Source organism: Camelus dromedarius, chromosome 15, assembly GCF_036321535.1.
Source record: "Camelus dromedarius isolate mCamDro1 chromosome 15, mCamDro1.pat, whole genome shotgun sequence".
Lineage (NCBI taxonomy): Eukaryota > Metazoa > Chordata > Mammalia > Artiodactyla > Camelidae > Camelus > Camelus dromedarius.
The window spans coordinates 36,070,094-36,089,258 of NC_087450.1; the positions used below are offsets into that span (position 1 = coordinate 36,070,094).

Genomic DNA, 19,165 nt, shown 5'->3' on the forward strand with positions numbered 1-19,165 from the left:
AGACGTGTTTCCATGTACATATACACAAGTAGATACATGTTTTCAATTTCACATAAATAGGATCATCCTTAATTTACTGCAGTGTATAAACTGCTTTTTTTTTATTCAAAAATATGTCATGAATCTCTTTTCTGATCAGTTGTTATAATGTACATTGTATTTTTCAGTGGCTGCCACATATATTATATGTATATACCATTATGTAGCTGGTACTTATGGATGGACATTTAGGTAATGCCCACTTTTTCATTTTAATAAAGAACAATGCTCTGAACATCTTTGCACAGTTTTTCAAACTTACTCTATGACCAAGTTACTTAAAACCACAGTGCCTCAGCTTCTTCATCTGCAAAATGGCTATGCTGAGAATATACTTGAATTCTGAAGATTAAATGATATATAATACAAAGCATTTAAAACAGTGCTCCATTCAACATAGTCTTGGAATTCCTAGCCACTGCAATCAGGCAAGAAAAAGAAATAAAAGGGATCCACATTGGAAGAGAAGAGGTAAAATTGTCACTATATGTGGAAGACATGATACTATGCATAGAAAACCCTAAAAGCTCCACACAAAAACTACTACAGCTGATAAAAGAATTTGGCAAGGTAGCAGGATACATGATTAACATGCAGAAGTCAGTTGCATTTCTTTACACTAACAATGAAATAGGAAAAGAAAGTAAAGAAACAATCCCTTTTATAAAATCGCATCCAAAACAATAAAATACTTAGGAATAAATCTGACCAAGGAGGTGAAAGATTTATACATGGAGAATTACAAAATACTGATTAAGGAAATTAAAGATGATGTAAAGAAATGGAGACATATCCCTTGCTGTTGGATTGGAAGAATCAATACTGTTAAAATGGTCATGCTGCCCAAGGCAATCTACAGATTTAATGCAATCCCTATCAAATTACCCATGACATATTTCATAGAACTAGAACAAATCATAATAAAATTTATATGGAACCATCAAAGACCTAGAATTGCCAAAGCATTACTGAAGAAAAAGAAAGAGGCGGAGGAATAACTCTCCCAGACTTCAGACAATACTACAGAGCTACAGTAATCAAAACAGTGTGGTATTGGCAGAAAAACAGACATATGGACCAATGGAACAGAATAGAGAGCCCAGAAATAAACCCACAGACCTACAGTTAATTAATCTTCGACAAAGGAGGCAAGAATATACAATGGAGAAAAGACAGTCTCTTCGGCAAGTGGTTTTGAGAAAACCGTACAGCATCAAGCAAATCAGTGAAGCTAGAACACTCCCTCACTCCATACACAAAAATAAACTCAAAGTGGCTTAAAAACTTAAATATGAGACAAGACACAATAAATCTCTTAGAAGAAAACATAGGCAAACCATTCTCTGACATAAATCTTAGCAATGTTCTCTTAGGGCAGTCTACCCAGGCAATAGAAATAAAAGCAAAAATTAACAAATGGGATCTAATTAAACTTATAAGCATTTGCACAGCAAAGGAAACCATAAGCAAAACAAAAAGACAGCTTACAGAATGGGAGAAAATATTTGTAAAAGATGAGACTGACAAGGGCTTAATTTCCAGAATATATAAACAGCTCATACAACTTAATAAGAAAAAAAACAGACAGCTCAACCCAATCCAAATATGGGCAGAAGACCTAAACAAGCAATTGTCCAGTAAAGACATACAACTGGCCAACAGGCACATGAAAAATGTTCAATATCACTAATTATCAGAGAAACACAAATCCAAACTATAATGAGGTATCACCTCACACCAGTCATAATGGTCATCATTCAAAAGTCCACAAACGATAAACACTGGAGAGGCTGTAGAGAAAAGGGAACCCTCCTACACTGCTGGTGGGAATGCAGTTTGGTGCAGCCATTATGGAAAACTGTATGGAGATTCTCAAAAAACTAAACATAGACTTACCATATGATCCAGCAATCCCACTCCTGGGCATACATCTGGAGGAAACTCTATTCAAAAAGATACACACCTCCCTTCAATGTTCATAGCAGCACTGTTTACAATAGCCAAGACATGGAAGCAACCTAAATGTCCATCAACAGATAACTAGATAAAGAAGCTGTATTATATTTATACGATGGAATACTACCCAGCCATAAAAATGAATAAAATAATGCCATTTGTAGCAACATGGGTGGACCTAGAGATTGTCATTCTAAGTGAAGTAAGCCAGAAAGAAAGACAAAGACAAATACCATATGATACCACTGTTGTCCAGATTTTCTCACAGGCTCTGTTTCATGGGCTCTTCCTCCTCTGTCCTGCCTTGAATGTTAAGTCTCTTCCTTGGCCCCTTGTCTCTTCTCTGTGCTGCCACCCCAGCGATCTCATCTACCATTATGGCTTTATCTCCCATTTACTGTTAGAAACTGGAATCTCTGCCCTGAGCCCTGGCCTTTCTCATCCCCTCCACGCTCAGCACAGTCCACCCAGAACTCCCCTCCTCTCCTCCCCCAACCCGTGACTCGCCCCCAGGCTGAACTGCATGCCGTGCTCCTCCTCTTCACTTCTTCCTGCCTTTGCTGCTCTCTGCTTCCAGGACCCCCGTGCCCCCATCCCCAGCGGTCCCTCCGCCCAGCCCCCTCCTGCTGGTCCTTGACACCCCGTGTAGGTATCCCATCCTCTGGGGATTTCCCCAACTCCCGCCCAAACTGTTCCTGCAGACCCCACACGTGCCCGATGGTGGCGTTTGCTGCGCTCTGTCACTCCTCACTTACTTGCCTCTCCCGCTGTTCAGTCATCGCTTTAGCAACTCAGGGGATTGTATGTCATTTGGCACCTTTTCCACAGAAGTGCCATTCAGACTTCGGTCAAAGGATTAAGAAAACGAATTCTCCACCAGCTGACACTTGAAGGTCTTCCTTCTTCTTCTGATCTCCCCTCTTGCCCTTTCTTTGTTCCTGTCCTCACTCCTGCCTGTGACTTTACTCTGCTATCAGCCTACTGCCTTTGACACACGCTGATTCCTTTGGATTCTTTCACTTGCTTTTCCTTTGTACAATCACTTATTAGACTGTGACTACAAATTACTTTGAGGCTTGCCTTTTAAATAGAGTAAAAATAGATAATTAAAGCAGATCTGTACTAGTGATTTCATAATTACTATAATGAATATGCATTATGGAAGATACTACCTAATTATCAAAATCCTCGTATTTAAATACATAAAATTAAATTTCAAATTAAAAACACCAAATATTTTAAACAAAGTGGGATTGTTTGTTGTCTGCGAAGAAAGAAACACTCATACCAATTATCATTTTTTGTCGCAGAGTGCTTCATATTGGTGGAACCGCCGTGCTGTTGCTCAGCGAAGATCACTGCAGGCGCCTTAGAGATCACGGAGGGACCAGCATCCCTCTGAACTGTAGGGAGGGCCACGCAGGTGAACCCGGGAGTGAAGAGTGCTTGAATCCTGAGGGGAAAACTGGCATATCAGACCCAGTGTCACCTTCATTCGCAGCCAGTAACCAGGACTCCTTGGACAGAATGCCACCATTTGGCTCTTTGGTGCCAGTGGAATGCTACAAAGTTAGCCTGGGAAAAACAGATGCGTTCATGTGCAAATATAAGAAGTTGCACTCTCCTGGACCATAGCAGGCTTGCTGCCGTAGGCTGGGTTCCGGTGCTGTGCCAGCTGTACAGCAGTAGAAGATGGTTGTCTGTGAACTCTTGACAGTGCCAGAGGGTTCCAAGTAAACAGACGCCCCTAAGACAGGGGCTGGGGCTGCTGGACACTTGTTCTTAATAAGAGCTCCTGCTTCACACGCTGAAGGATGTTTCTGACAAAGAACAATTAATATATATGTGAACCAACGGACTCAAGCTTTGCCTTTCGTCAGAATGTGAAAAGATCAGCTCTGCCTGCACTGTTTCTGAGCAGAGGCTTCAACTTCAAAACCAAAGGTTTTAGAGGCTCACCATAAAGTATATGGCAGTCATCACACGTTTGGTAATGTTTGCACCATCAGATTTTTTGAAATGTAGAAACTTTCATGTTTTGACATCAGCTTCTTTTGATATTAAACTTGACTTTTTGAACCTGTAATTTTCTTCTCCGTTGGAATGAAACGAACTTGTGTTTGCAATACACTGTGTATGTGCCATACACAAGTCAGTGGCAGTAAGAGCAACGTGAATTAAGCCAGTGTCCTCCAACATGAAAAATAAACTTTGCTTTTTTCCTAAAAGCATTAATAAATTGTGACCTCATTCTGATTTAAATAAAAGGCATTCCTTGTGTTCACTACTTGAAGAAACAGGAAGCTGATGAAAAATATCATTTCATTTCTTTTCTTTCAGTAGCTTCATGTGGTGGCTTAGCTTCATGGCTGCTTTAGTACCATTTGAACAACCTTCCCACGTTTTGGAAAATTCTCACCTCATGAATCCCAGCTCTCCAAAATAGAAGCAAATCTTGTTTTCCAGCTAGGGTGTGGCACATAACTTTGGCCCAGTATCAAGGTCCACTGGTCAGAGTAGGATTAGTGGGGCACAGATGAGAAGTGGAATTTTCACCTGAGAGCCCCTCACAGTAGGCCTGGTGTGACTGGAGCCTATCACGTATTCACAGAATAAGTATTTATCACATACCTACTATCTGCCAAGGCACTGTTCTAGGCCCTTGGAGCACATCAGTGAACCAAACAGATCCCTGCCCTCCCAGGACTTAAACCTAGTGGGGAAGACAGGTAAGAAACAGTAGACATAAGTAATGTGTTTGACAGGTTAAAAGATGGTAGGTGGAGGGGCACTGCAGGGGTAGAGGAAAATGAGCAGTGATGCGGGAGGACCGGAGGGTGGGGACAGAAGTGTTTGGCATTTAAATAGCTCCAGCCTCAGTGAGAATGTGAGGTTGGAGCAAATACCTAAAGGACATGGAAGAGTGTTTCAGGCATATGTAACAGCCTGTGGTGAGCGAGTGTCTGATGTGTTCAAGGAACAGCAGAGAAGCAGATGTGGCCGGAGTAGAGCAAGTGAGGGGAGAATGAGAGGTTAAAGCGGCAGTGAGTGGCAGGAGGCGGTGGCGGGTTAGGCCACAGCGGGCCTTAAGGACCATTGAAAGACTTTGACTCAAAAGCACTGTAGAGTTTGGAACAAGTAGCAGTCTAACACAAATTTTACAGGATGCTGTGACTACCGTATTATGAGTGGACTGTAGGGAGGTAGGCGTGGACATGGAGAGGCCATTTGGGAGTTTTTTGCAATAATCCAGGCAAGAGAAAAACGGTAGCTTGCCCCAGGTGGATTCTGGATACATTTTGAAAGTAGAATCAGCAGGATCTACTGATGTGTTTGATGTGTGGTGTGATGAAGAGGAGGCAGGGATGACTAAAATTTGGGGCCAGCACCTGGCACAGTGGAGTTTCCCAGTCAACCAATAAGGGAAAGACTACAGGAGGGGCCGGCTTGGTGGGAGAGCTCACAAGTTCAGGTTTAGACTTGCTAACTTTTAGACGTGCATTAAACATCCACGTGGAGATGCTGAGTAGGCAACTGAACAGGTGAGTCTGCAATTTGAGCAGAAGGTCTACTCAAGAGCTAGAAACTTGGGGATTTGCTGCGTACAGGTGCCATGATACTGGATGGGATCAACAAAGGACTGAGTGAAGGAGAAAGAGGAAGAGGAGCAGGGCTGAGCCCTGGGTTCCTCCAACACTCAGAGGTCAGAAGAGGAATTTCCAGGGGAGACTGAGAAGGAACAACCAGTGAGGCAGGATGAGGAAAGGGCAGTTGCCTGGAAGGCAGATGAACAAAGAACATGGAGGAGGGAGCAATCACCCAGGAAATGCTGCTAATCCTTCTCATAAGGACTGGAAATTGACCATTGGATTTAGCAGTGGGGAGGTTATTAGCGACTTTGCCAGTGGGAGTTTTGGTGGAGTGGAGAAGGAGCAAAACAAGACTGGATTGGGCTTACTTACAAGAAAATAGAAAAAGAGCCAGAGGTAGTGAGTACAGGCAACTCTTTCAACTAGTTTTGGTGTGAAGGGAGTAAAGAAGGGAGGTAGTAGGTTGGTAGGGGGAGTGGAATCAAGAAAATGAGGGGTTTTGGGTTTTTTTGGTTTTTTGTTTTTGTAAGATGGAAGAAGTAGCACATGCTTTTTTATGTTGAAGAGAATGTTCCAGGAAAGACGAAAACCTGATGATCTAGAAAAAGGGGGACAAATGCTGGAGCCGTGTCCTTGAATCAGGGGATGGAATGCCGGCCACAGGTGGAGGAATCAGCTTTACATAAGAGCATGAATAATTTCTCCATGGTTATATGCGGGAAGAAGCATATAGGATTTCTGCAGCAACATGATAAGCGTGCTCCTGAAAATGTTGTCATTCACAAATTCATGTGCTAAAAATAACAGAATTGATGGGGAAAATAGGGTTGCGGCAGACCATTCCAAACCTATCCAACTTTGCACACTGCGCAACTATCAGAAACACCAATTAACACAGTTTAAAAAAAAAAACTTTACATTCCTAACACTCCACAGCTCCAAGAAAAGGGCAAACACAGATTGACGGAATTTGGTGGAAGGAAGGGTAGGAGCTGCTTAACTGCACAACCAGAATTCCCAAGACAGAACCTGTGTTGAAACTAACCCGACGAAGGCGCAGTGGGCGGGCCTTACGTTAAGTACCTTATTCCTCCGCAGCTCGCCCCAGTCAGCTCATCCCGTCGGTGGCCTTCACGTTCAGCTGCTCTTACCTGGAGGAACAATATATTAAGGTACTGGGGAGGAAATCACTTACGATCCAACCCAATTTTCACGTTACAGTGACATCATCCCCCTACCGAGCGATAATAATTGAGTCGGTGCTCGTTACAGAAACGCGCAGTGTGGGAGCACAGGCTGCAAGGGGGCGCAGGTGCTGGAAGGCGGACGGATGTGGCGGTGGCAGACGGTGGACGTTCTCTTCTGATTGCTTCAGTTTTTCTCAGTGAAAAGGTATGTGGCCATCTCCCCAGTTCCTGAGTCCGTAGTTGGAGTAGCTCCCTTCCACAGTAAAAGAATCCCCACAATGGCTTCGGAACCGTGGAGAAAGGTTGCCTCTCGCTGGAGGGCCAAGTTCACATACTCCCTAGGCTCCCTCTTCCTACCCAAAAGGCCAAACACAAACATACCGTATCTTTGTTAGGAATTGCAGCTATTGGTGCTGTTAAAGGGGCACAGATGCTTGATAGACTTCTTTCGTTTAATGTAAATACTGAGGCTCAAACCCAGGACCTCGTGCATGCCAAGCACACACTCTACCACTGAACTATGGACTTCTTTGGCATCTGAAGGCAACCTATGTCAGCTTTGGGTCTGCTGCTCTAACTCATTTACTTTTAACGGAGGCCAGGGCAGGAGAGGGCTCTCCAGCTGGTCCAGGGCCCTCTGTACTCAGCTGTTTTGCCCTGATGACCCAGGAGATCGAATAGTGCTCTAGTGTCTGTGACCCGCCTGGATGCTGTGTGCAGCCCGCAGCAAGTCCCAGTAGGGGGAGTGCAGATGCATCCTCTTCGCTTCTGGAGCACAGCCAAGCTCTCTTGGGCAAGCAATCATTCTCCTTTCAGAAATAACTCTTGCTATAGAGGGCTTGACCACAGAACACTAGGTGACCATGTGACCTGAACTGCCCATCTTGTGATTTGATCAACCAAGCTAGGACAGTGAGCCCAGCCCAGCAGCACGCCCCCATCAGTTGGGAGGGGATTGTATCAGCACTGAGTGTGCATAGCTGACTGTCCTCGTGAGCTGCTGGGACCTTATCCAGCCCTGTGCCTCCCGCCAGCTGTGCAGCCCCCCTCCCTCATGACCAGGGTCCCTGTGGGGAGTTCCCATGAGCAGTTCACCAAGGAGGATGAAAGTCAAGTCTGGTTTGCAGATGGCCCTGCCAGTTTTGCTGGTACCTGGTGGCATTTCACTGCTGGGGCATTTTAGTCCCACATGGGGCTGAGGGACAGCAGGGAAAGGAGACCCTCCTAGGAGTGGTCCACGTTTTACACTTTGCTGGGAAAGAGAGACAGCCTGAGAGGCAGTAGCCCCCTCTGTCACGGGCAATGGCTACCAGTTCAAAAGGATGGTCAGTGACAGGAAAGGAGGTCTGAGGAAGAGGAAAGTTGATGCACATGTCAGAACCAGCCTCAATATGGGAGCATATTTGTGTCTTGACCACTGGAATGGTCAAGAGTTTCCATCAAGGACGAGATTCCAAGTATTCAGGTAGCAGACTGCCTGCCCTGTGCCCTTTCCTCAGCCACTCTTGCTCAGTGGCCTCGTGGACAAGGTGGCCATGGTGTCAGGGATGGGGATAGTGCATTAGCCCGACAAGGACTCCTCACCAAGGCTGATGTGCCTACTGCCCCTGCTGATTCGTTTTCAGCAGCAGCAACCAACCTAGACTTGTTATAATCCCACATCCAGGCGGGAATGCCCCTTGCAGAGAGGGCAGTAATTCGTCCTCACTGGAAGAACTGCTCACTCTGGACTTGGATTCTCCAGACCAGCCACGCCTTTCAGGGACTTAAAAAGTGCCTTGCTTACTATCATTTACTTCCCTGCAGCAATGCTTCCCACCAGAGTTCAGTTACAGTGATGTGAGTAAGACAGCAGACCTCTGCTCATAGGGCTTCTGTTCTTACAATCTACCCCGTCACCTGAAACAGAAGGCTTAATGGCACGGCGGAACAGCCTACTGAACACAATTTCTGTTCCGGCAAAGAACTCTTGGGGGTGAGACGCCTCCCTGCAGGATGAACCAGTGACCAGTAGATGGTGCTCTTTCTCCCAAAGTCAGAATAAAGGGACCAAGGGGTGAAAGTGGGAGGGATGGCTGTTACCCCAGCGCTTCTAATGAGGCAGGCACCAGAACGGAGCCCACTGCCTGGAAGGACGTCAGCAGAAGCTCCTGGCCTCAGGAGTCAGCAGGGACAGAGGGCAGGGTTCCAGACCCAGAAGCAGTGGTGCCAGCTGTGGTGTGGCTACCCAGCAGAGGCTGCAGTGGGTCACCGTGACAACAGTTCTGTCACAGGGTTTGGAAGGCGTTCCTAGCTGTACTGCCACTTAGACTCATTTCCTGCCCTCTTGAACACCTTCATATGTGTATATTTTTAAGGAACTCCTTTTCTGCTAAATGACCTAGAGCAGATTCTGCCCATAGCAGCTGGGAACCTCGTCCCACGCAGCGGTTACTGAAGCCCACTCCTATCGGGCAGGCCCTGCCCGTCTCATTCTCAGTGCGAGGCTCACATATATTGGGCATGTGCCCTTCTGCTGTATTTTCCCGGTCTCAACTGTATCTTCTTTGCCGCCCCTCCCCCACCCCAAATTACTTTTAATGTTTTGGCCTCTCAAAGATTTCGGACAATACAGTCTTTTTCATTCTGTGCCTAAGCCTTACTTGCATCTTCAGGAGAAAAAAAAATATGTAAAGGTGGACATCTTTTATGTAGGTAACCAAGATGCAGCAAATGGCAAAAAAAAATGTGTTAAAAATGTGTTTCTTCATTGACGTGAATGACAGTGGTGATGATCATGAGAGGCAGTGCTTCTAAGTATCTCTGTGTATTTGGCAGAACTAAATCATGGTTTCAGTTTCTGCTAAAATATCTTTTAACAAATGCGCAAGCCAATAAATCTTTTTGAAAATCTTCCAAAATTTGAGGCTATCTTCTAGTTAGTTTTCTACAGTATTTCCTCCGCTTTGGCACAGGGTGTGGCACCCAAGAACAGTTCATATTACTTGAACTACATTAAACTGGCTCCTGTTAGAAGGGAACAAATAAATGCTTGTGGATCTGAGGACAGTAAATCAAAGGAACACCCAGAAAGCCATCTGAGAGACAGACAGCTGTCAGGGGAGACCCCTACCTACTTCCTACATAACCTCGAAAGCTAAGTCTCACTGGGGACTCAAAATATGTTGATTTTTCAAGAGGCACTTGGATATTAGGCAATATGACTGTTCAAGATGCTGTGCAAGGAAGTTTTGGACAAAAATTAGGTGAGAAGCAAGGTCTTAACAGAGAAATCCTGGTAATAAAGAAATCCTGAGTATTTTCATGCATTTTCATTCATATACAAAGCCCTAGGTATTTTCCCATAGTGTTTATAGCCTTTCGATTGTCTTATTCTTTCACTCATTCATTTGCTCCTTCACTCATTCATGTAGCAGGCATTTCTGAGTGCTTACTGCGTGACAGGCTCTGGGGGTGCTCCTTGGTTAAGGGACCTCGCCCGCAATGCTACTGTGACCGCTGCCTAGAAGGAGAGGCAGGCAGGGAGCAGGAGGGCACCATGCGGAGGTCCCAGTGTTATCCCTGACCCCTGGAAACAGAGGGATAAAACCACTCTCTGAAAAAGCTTGACAGAGAGAGAAAGATGAACAGAGTCCGGGCAAATACTTGACAGTGAAAAGTAATGGATTTTTTTGAAAGTTAAAAAAACAACTGAAAACATGCCTAGGTGTGGTAAGCTTCGTCTTTACTTACGTTCTATGAACTTATTATGTTCTAGAGAATCAGGAATTTGCAGTGTTATTTTGCCGTCTGAATGCCACAAGCATTTAATATTGTCAGTTTTCATCACGTTCCTTCAGTGCATAACTGCCTTCCCAAGCGTGTAACAAATGAGAACAATGACTCCGGGTCTGCTCCCTGCCTGCCCCGCTCGCTTATGCACATTTTTTTCTACCACTGAGTGGTCATCCTTCTAACTGCCCTTTTGTGGCTCCCGCCCTGGATACGTCTACACTATTTGAGACTGAGTTCACCTTGGGAGAGTGGGCATGTTAACCATGAATTCTGCCAGGGGGACCCAAGTGCCCAGGCCTGGCCTCTGGGTACTAACATGAGAAGCAAAGAAAAGTAATTCACTGGGCCAGAGGGGTTTTTGTTTTTGTTTTTCTGTAAATCAGATGATATCACTCTCTTGCTCAAAACCCACTAGTGATTTTTCATTTTCCTCAGAAGAAAACCCCAAGTCTTGTTCTGGCCCCTGGTACCCCTCTTCCTTCCTCTCTGACACGCTCCCTTTCGTTCGGCCCCCCTTGCTGACCCTGGAATATGCAAAGCTCCATGCATCTTTGGACTTGCTGCCCTCTCTCCCTGGACAAGTCCCCATGCACCTGCACTGCCCAGGCTCTCTGTTCACATGTCCCCTTATTAGCGAGGCCATCCCTGGCCCCCCAGCTAAATGAGCCACCACCTCACCCTTCATGCTCCACTCTCTTAGCTGTCTCCATCTCTCTCCATACAGCTGACATGTCTGTTTGTGGACCGTCTCTCCACCATCACAATGGCAGCTCCACGAAGACAGTGGCCTCGTTGACTTGCTCACAATTTATCCCCCTCTACTGAAGTCAGTCTCTGGCACGTGCTAGGCACACAATACAGATTTGGTAAGTGAATGACCACGTGATAATTCCTTTCCACGCCCATCTGCCAACCAGGTCAACAGTGCCAGAAAGATTCCAGATGCCAAAGCTCCCTCTCGCTCTGCCCAAATCCATGCCCTCCCATGTCACAATGGAAAAAAGAAAAAAATTTCCAACTGTGACTCCCTGAGGGAAATTTTTTTTTTCCTTTTCCCTCTGACATTAGAATGTATGGAATCACGCAGCACAGAACCAGCGGCTCAGGTAAAAGCTCGACATTTTCCGTGACACCCTTCTTGATTATGTAGGCGTATCACAGACCTGCAGGCTGATTGCTTTTAAAAATAATGAAGTTGGACTAAATTTCACCTTAACCCATTGCATTATTCACTCATCTGGCTCATCTGGCTCCCCACAGTTACTGTTTTCTTGGGGGGTTTTGTTTGTTTGTTTTGTTTTATGGCAAGGTTGTGAGAAGGTGTCTATACATCCAGCCCCACGTGGCTCCGTGGGACCCTCACCCCTCAGCCCACCTCACTGCTGCTCACACTCATTCTTCCTTCCCCCTCACTCCAATTCTCTCGAACATCATTCCTCACTCCTGTGAGCACTCTTTAAACTTGTTGCTTTGTTTGGAAAATTCTTTGCTTAAGAACTGGCTCGTCCTCTGAATCAATACTGCCTTAATCACATGCACTGTCTCCCCCAGATCACCCTTCACACTTGGTTTAGTTTCAATTCCCAAGTCCCCTTTCTTTGAGAAACATGTTGGCAGGAGAGCGATTTACTGTCGTCACAGCAGAGACATAAAGCAGAGACTGACGTTCCATCGACACATTTGCAGGAATAGACACTTTGTGGACCTCAAAACCTAGTTAGCTCATCTGCTGGTGGGCAGGGTGGGGGTAGATGCCTTGCCAGAAACTGGCTGAGAGATCTTGGGTTAATGCTCAGAGTCTATTGTCAACAAGATGACAATTAGCACTTCCACATACCTCCCAAGGCTGTCTCAAGGTTTGGTTTGGTTTGGTTTTGAAGTCACCACACAGAGACCAACCTCTTCAAGAGAAAATATAAAATGAAGAACTCTCCTTGATTCATAATTTCAAAAACTTGGAAGATATCCTTATTCAACTCAGTATCAGATGGCTTTCTTTTACTGTTTGTGTAATTTACATGCGGTATTAGTAATGAATTACTAATCATTCAACTTGGATAAATAAAAGTTTCTAGTGTTTGAAGTATTTTGTGGGCTTCTTAAAAGTGTGGTTACTGCCAACACCCCTGCAAGGCACATCAGCTCGTGGATGACACCAGAGTTTCAGAATTGATGACTTTCAGGACCACAGATTAAGACGGTCACAACACAAGGACTAAAATTCATGAGTTTCTGAGTTCCTACGCTGTCTCTAACCAGATAGCCTCCTTTTTGAATAATCACTTTCATTTAATAATGTTTTTAAAAAAAGCCATCAGGAATGCTTTCACAGGACAAAGGAAAGAGGACCTACCCCCTTAAAATATTAATCTTTGAGCCGCCCAAGTGACATGGGAATTTCTCAAAATGTTCTGTGGGGGGGAGTGCCAAGAAAGTAATTAAAATTGCTGTCATACCTTTAGGCGACTGCAGAGTAGAGGAGCTCCTCAAGGGCACTCATGTAAGGAGAGGTGCTGTGCTTATAAAAACAGGCCTGGCATTCTTTACAGAGTTACAAAGGGCAGTGTGTGCTCCGGTAGAGAAATTCAGCAGCTGGATTAAAAACTGCAGAGCCATAACTTCTAAGGGGAACCATGAAAAATGAGGGGGAACGTGAACCTTCCTAGCTGTATACAGTTTTGGAAAATAAGCACACATACGGTTAAAAGTGCACTATTGGCATTTGTGCTGGGTTTCGGGTAGGTGATGCAGATGTCAGGTGGGAAAGTGGAAAGAATAATGACTTTGCAGCAAACAGGCCAGCATCCAAACCTTGGTTCTGCCACTTGGTACCTTAGGGAAGGTGATTTACCTTCTATGAGCTATAGTTTCTCTGTCTATAAAGTAGGGGCTATAAAAACAAGATACGGTTTATAAAGAGCGTGGCCTGGAATAGCCCCTCAGGAACCTCAGTCAGTCCCTTTGGTGTCTCATCAATGTCGAGAGACAGAACTGGAGAGGCCTTGAGAATCACAGCTCTCTTTCCCACTTCTTTATGCCTAATATTTACAAGGATCAAGGAGACCTAGGAATAGACAGGAATGGGACTCCAGCATCATCCTCTTAGAATCAAGTGCTTTGAAAGAGGGAAGTGGTTTTTGAGAAACTAATAGAATCCAGAACTAACAAATGGAAACCAGGGCTTAGGGAGAGATGAGAAAACCTCAGCAATTTATGCAGGTGTCCGGGTTCTTTTCGGGCTGCTGTGCTAAACAGCTTCAGCCGCTGTGATGAGCTGTGAGGTGTTTTACGTTGTGGGGAATGAGTTTCAAGCCCACTAATGCCACAGATCAGGGAAGTTCAGCTCAGGCACAGCCAGATTTCTAAAGCGAGTATTCAGGTCCTCACCACAGTCAACATGACTGACAGGCAAAGCCATGAGGATAAAAATAAAAGGTGTTTTATGATTCAAGAACCAAACGTCCCGAGCTTGACATCTGTCTGTGATGGTGAGGGACCTACTGTGTTCTGGGAGCACAGTCAGTGGAGTCCCAGGCCCTTCTTGCCTGGTTCTAGCGGAGCCTCCATGAACCCCTGCACCAGCAAGGCTTCCATGCACTTCCCAGAATCTCCAGAGGAAGTCACTCCACATCTATCCAGCTACTGAGGGAATTTACCTCTATGGTCCCATGAAGATATAGAACGTTTCCTAAAGAACCTGAGGGTACAGTTCATCCATCTTCACAACCCATGCTCAAGGTGGTGACAACATTTGAGTCCTGACCACCCAGAATGAGCAGATGATGGGGCAGTGGTCTGTGCATTTTGTGACTGTCAGCAATGCCAGCCCTAAGATGTGATGGAAACTTAACGAGAGCAGGCCAACAGTCTACCAGGTGGGATTTAAGCTGGGGGTGGCCAGCGAGTGACATCTGCCTTTCCCATTCAGTCACCATCACAACATCCTTCCCTCTGTGGCTGGACTGAAATCCTCCCAGTCACCACTGATTGATCAAGTTCACTCATACTGAATCCTCTTTGCCAACCCTGGTTATCAGCAGCTTCTGGAGGACAACTAGGAACCAAAGAGGACATGGCTGGCTATTGGATCAATTAAAAAGAAGGTGCAGTGGGGTCATGGGGCCATATTCTCAACTACAGCTTTTCAAGCCTGGGCTCCACTCAATTAAGGATTTTTCCTAACTGGTTTTGCCATAAAACTTCGTATTTTTTCTCCTTTTTTCAAACTATGGTATCCCCTTTTTAAGAACCGTAATTTTCTTAGTAAATAATCTAACTCTAAAAATTACTTCGTTGTCACGTCTTTGATAATGTCTCTTCCTTCCCCCTCCATCCAATTTACCAGCACATCTTGTCAATTCCACCTCTAAAATACATCTTAAATATATCACTTCTCCCCATCTTCATTGCCATCTTTGTAGCCATCATCGCGTCTCCTGGATTCCTGCAACACCCAGCTTCCTCAACTGGCTTCTCCATCTCGTGTCTTGGCTTTTTCCAATCCATTCTCTCCACCCAGTGACAACCCTGACATCATTAAAATAGAAATCAGATCCCACCACTGTCCTTTAAGGACTTCCATTGCCAGGATAAAACCCTGTCTTCTTACAGTGTCAGCAGGGCTCTGCCTATCTTGGAAATCTCGCCTACACCACTGCCCACTTGCTCTCGCCTCTCCAGCCCACTATTCTCTCAGCTCCTGTCTGCAGAGAGGCCCATGTGTAGCCCAAGGCCTTACAAACAGCAGGCAGCATTTTACAGTACATCCTAACAGAGAAGAAAAATAAGACAGCAAAGTATCTTATTTTATAGCCAGCCAATTTGTTTTCCTCTTGTGGACCCTACATGAAGACATAGTCTAATAGGTCTTAGAACAATTAGAAATCTTGCTTTGAAGGATGGCAAAGTATGGGTTGTATACAAAGGGGAAATACATTCGATAGCCATGCTCCCAGTATGCAACAATGTGCCTTGAGCGTCTTCAAGCATCTGTGGTTGTCCTGCAGCGAGAACTTCTGGTCAAAGGACATGGCCCCAGGGAAATTCAAATAACGCAATGTAAAAGGGTTCTCGGTCGGTTGGTACAGCTATTTGCATTCAAAGGAAATCATCTTTGAAGCCTTCCTTTCAGAATTCCAATTAGAGATGTGAAACATATCAGCACGTAAATGGGAAAGCTTTAAATTGAGGTGTAGAACCATATTGAGTTACTAACCTAATACTGCTTGAGCCATCAAATAAATGTTCCATAGTACTTAATCCATAACACATTGCAAGTTATATCTGAGTTAGTTTGGGTTAATAGTCCTTTTAATTATTCTAATGAGACTTCCTTTCTTGCCAAGCTAGATTCTCATTCCATTTAGCCTATTACACTACTGTCTATTTTTTTTTTTTATGGGTTCCCTAAAATTGGTGCTAAGGGAGTCAGTTCTGTCCAGGCAAGAGGAGAGTTCGTCTTTGTGACTCTGAATTCATACATTTATTCTGCAGAGATTCATGAGTATCTCTCGGGGTCCAAGGCTAAGCCCTGGAGACAAAACCCAAACAAGACACAGTTTACACCTTACAAGAGTCTATGATGCAGTTAGGGGTGAGCAGGTGATTAGCAGGCAGAGTGTGACTGGGTGGGAAAGGGGTTCAAGCTGTGTAGTGTGCTCAAGGCTGCTTCTAGGATTGTTGTGTTGAAGCTGAGACTCAGGGAAAGGTCAGCTTGAGCGAGAAAGGGTATGGGAGGTGTCCCCAGGGCAGAGGAAACAGCCTGAGCAGAGACCCGGAGGCAGTGACCAGGTGGCATTTGCACCCCAGATGCACTGGCCTCCACTGGGCCGGTTAACTTGACCCTGTGGCCTCCTGAGTCTCTAGGATCCCAGGTCCCTCTTCGTCCTTGGCTCAGGTAACCTTTGGAGCCAGGTTCCTTAGCTCAGGTGACTGAGGTTTATTCCTGCAGTACACCTCTGTCATTCTCAGATTAAAGCTTCAAATAGGAAATCTTCGAGAGGCAAATGTACCCCTCTCCCTCAAAAAAAAGTTAATAATGTAGTTTTCATGTTACTGAGAGTGGATTCAAAGAATGATATGAGTGGAACTGCACAGCCAGTGAAAACTTAATTCAGAAGAAATCTATCTTAATAACTGTGTTGAATTACTTTCATTCTGGATTTATGAAATCATGTGGGGCTTGAAAGGGTGAATTTTTAACTTGTATTTTACTGCATTTTACTAGAATAAGCTTCACAGAGGCAAAAACCTTGGTCTGTTTTGCTTCACTGATATTTCCTAAGTGCCTAGAATACTTCTTGGCACATTAGCAGGAATTCAATAAATACTGAAAGATACACTGACTTTTATGGAGAAATTACATTCTATGTAAGTTTCCTACATCCTGGACTTTTAATGGTCAAGGGTCCATGGTGCTGCAGAGGAGGAGTGGGCAGGGTTCCCTTGGAGTGGATGGCAATGGTTCTAACATTGCAGATAAACCAAGGAAGACATTGTTAAAAGGAAGGGCCCGTGGGGCGTATGGACATCTAATCAAGGTTTTGGGTAAATCACCCCCCCCCCTTTTTTTTTTTTGTAAATGTTGTCTATATGTAGCAAGTGGACATGATCCTTCTGTTGCCGACAGATGCAACCGTCCCCCTTTCTCTGCTCATATCTAGCTATCTGCCTGCTCTAACACTTCGTCTACAATCCCAGGTGTTCTGTAAATCCATTTACTTCCTACTCAAAGCCCTTTCTTGCAGGGCTGGGGGGAGTTTGCCCTCAGTCATTACTGGGGACACACACACAGCGGTGCCAATGTCCTTGGCCCTTCCAAGGGTCAGACTGGCTACCACTGAGAAGCCCATCCTCCCAAGGCTTGGCCCTTCCCAGCCCTGATTCTGCTGCTCTGAAACCATGGTTGGGGGTGCCAGAGCCCCTGTATCTCTGGAGACCCCATAGCCACCCTCCCTGTGGACCCAGCCAATAAAAGGGCTGCCATCCTTTTCTCTTTCCAGCCTCCGGGATGCTCCTGAGCACTTCTCATTCACAAAGTCAGTCCTCTGGACCCACTGCATCCTCACTTCAAAGAGCTCAGCTACCTCTGCTTTCTGCCCTGCAAAAATTCCCCGAGGCAAAAAAAAAAAAAAAAGTCTGGCTATAGGCAGGCAACCAGAAGTGGGACCGAGAGAACATAGGAAGCACAACTGTCTCCATTACTCCTGCCCCATGCAGTGCTGTGCAGCCATTTCCATCCCTCTCCATTCACAAGCCAATTAAGAAAACACCCCAAAGAGAAGCCTAAGGACTGGGGACCAAATGCCTGACTTTGGCAACATTCACTCACACTCTGTGACAGTAAACAGAGAGCAAGGGACCTTGCTCTGAGCTTACTTTGGCTGGAAGTCAGGGAGGCTTCTGACTAGCTTCTGGGCAAATCTTTCTGGTGTGTGAACCCTTCAACCTTCTGTCACTCCCAGGCTCTCTTCCACTCACACCTCAAAGCCCCAGGAAGCTGCTCAGAAACTTCAAAAGTCACTCACTCAGACGCCGCTTTGGTGGTTGGAATATAAATGTTCAAGAGTCTTGCATCTTCTGCAGGGATCTTTAAATAAAAACATCAAAGAAATAGCTCTTCTGCTTTGGAAATTTCCCACGTAAGTAATACATGAAAATAATTGCCCCTTTCTATATGTCTCTGATCTCCTCCAGAGGGATGGGTTTATTAAACAGGCCTGAGAGATTGCTGGGGAATACACCCACGGGCCGCGGTGAGAGCTTGTGTGGTCACCGAGATCATTCCACCTCCTCTGAAAGGCTCCTGTGACAATATGTGGACACTGTCACCTGGAAATCAGGCTTGGTTTCTGGGTGGGGGGTAGGCAGATTATCATGGCCCTTTTTTGAGTACCCAATCTGTTTTTATAATGAAGGGAAGAAAAAAAAGCATCTTTTATAAAATTAAAATCTGAAACGGTGTTGTACTCCTGGTGTGGCAACTTCCCCAAGTTTACAAAGCATCTTTCTCACACATACGTAGAAGCCAGGATAATGCATGAGTTAGAAGGCAAGGCTCAGAAGTTAGCTAGTGCCCATCCATCCATTTAAGGATAAGGAAACACCATGGAAGGGTTTTAATGTTGTCCTATACCCACACATAGAAAAAAATGAGCAAATGTTCTGCATCCGCCCCTCAGCTTCATTATTAGGAAAATGGAGTAAGAGTTCCTACCTGTGAGGTCGGGCCACTCAGGATGGCTGCTGTCGGCAGCCTTAAGTGAGTAGGGCGCGGGGCCCAAGCCAAAGTTCACAGTACCTTGCACAGGGTGAGAGGTAAATGTACGCATGCGCTAGTAGCGTGACTCCGCATTATGAACAATACGCATGCGCCAGTAGTGTGAGTCCGCATTATGAACGCTACGCAAGCGCCACTGGCATTATAAAAGGGCAAGTGCGTACACCTGAGCGCCGCCCACCACGCACTCCACCCGCTTGTACTGCAATAAAGTACTGTTTTGCTCCGTGTGGGCTCCTCGCGCATTATGTCGGCTCCTCACACCTTCCAGTTGGGCAGCTCACCTCCTGGAAACGCTCTTCAGCATCCCTCCGCTGACAGCGGTTCTCTTTGTGCATCCC

General features: G+C 45.4%; 1 protein-coding gene across 7 annotated transcripts in view; it reads left to right on the plus strand.

Moving 5' to 3' along the window:
• The window catches only part of THUMPD2 (THUMP domain containing 2), a 55,523-nt gene that overhangs the window by 35,075 nt on the left and 1,283 nt on the right, over positions 1–19,165 (plus strand). For 3 of the 7 annotated variants that reach the window (XM_031466875.2, XM_064494557.1, XM_064494559.1), the window contains one exon: positions 3,306–4,234. In XM_031466875.2, the coding sequence (XP_031322735.1) occupies positions 3,306–3,630 (325 nt within the window). In that variant the 3' untranslated portion in view covers positions 3,631–4,234. The other 4 variants (XR_010384215.1, XR_010384216.1, XR_004141527.2 and 1 more) reach the window with 4 other exon arrangements.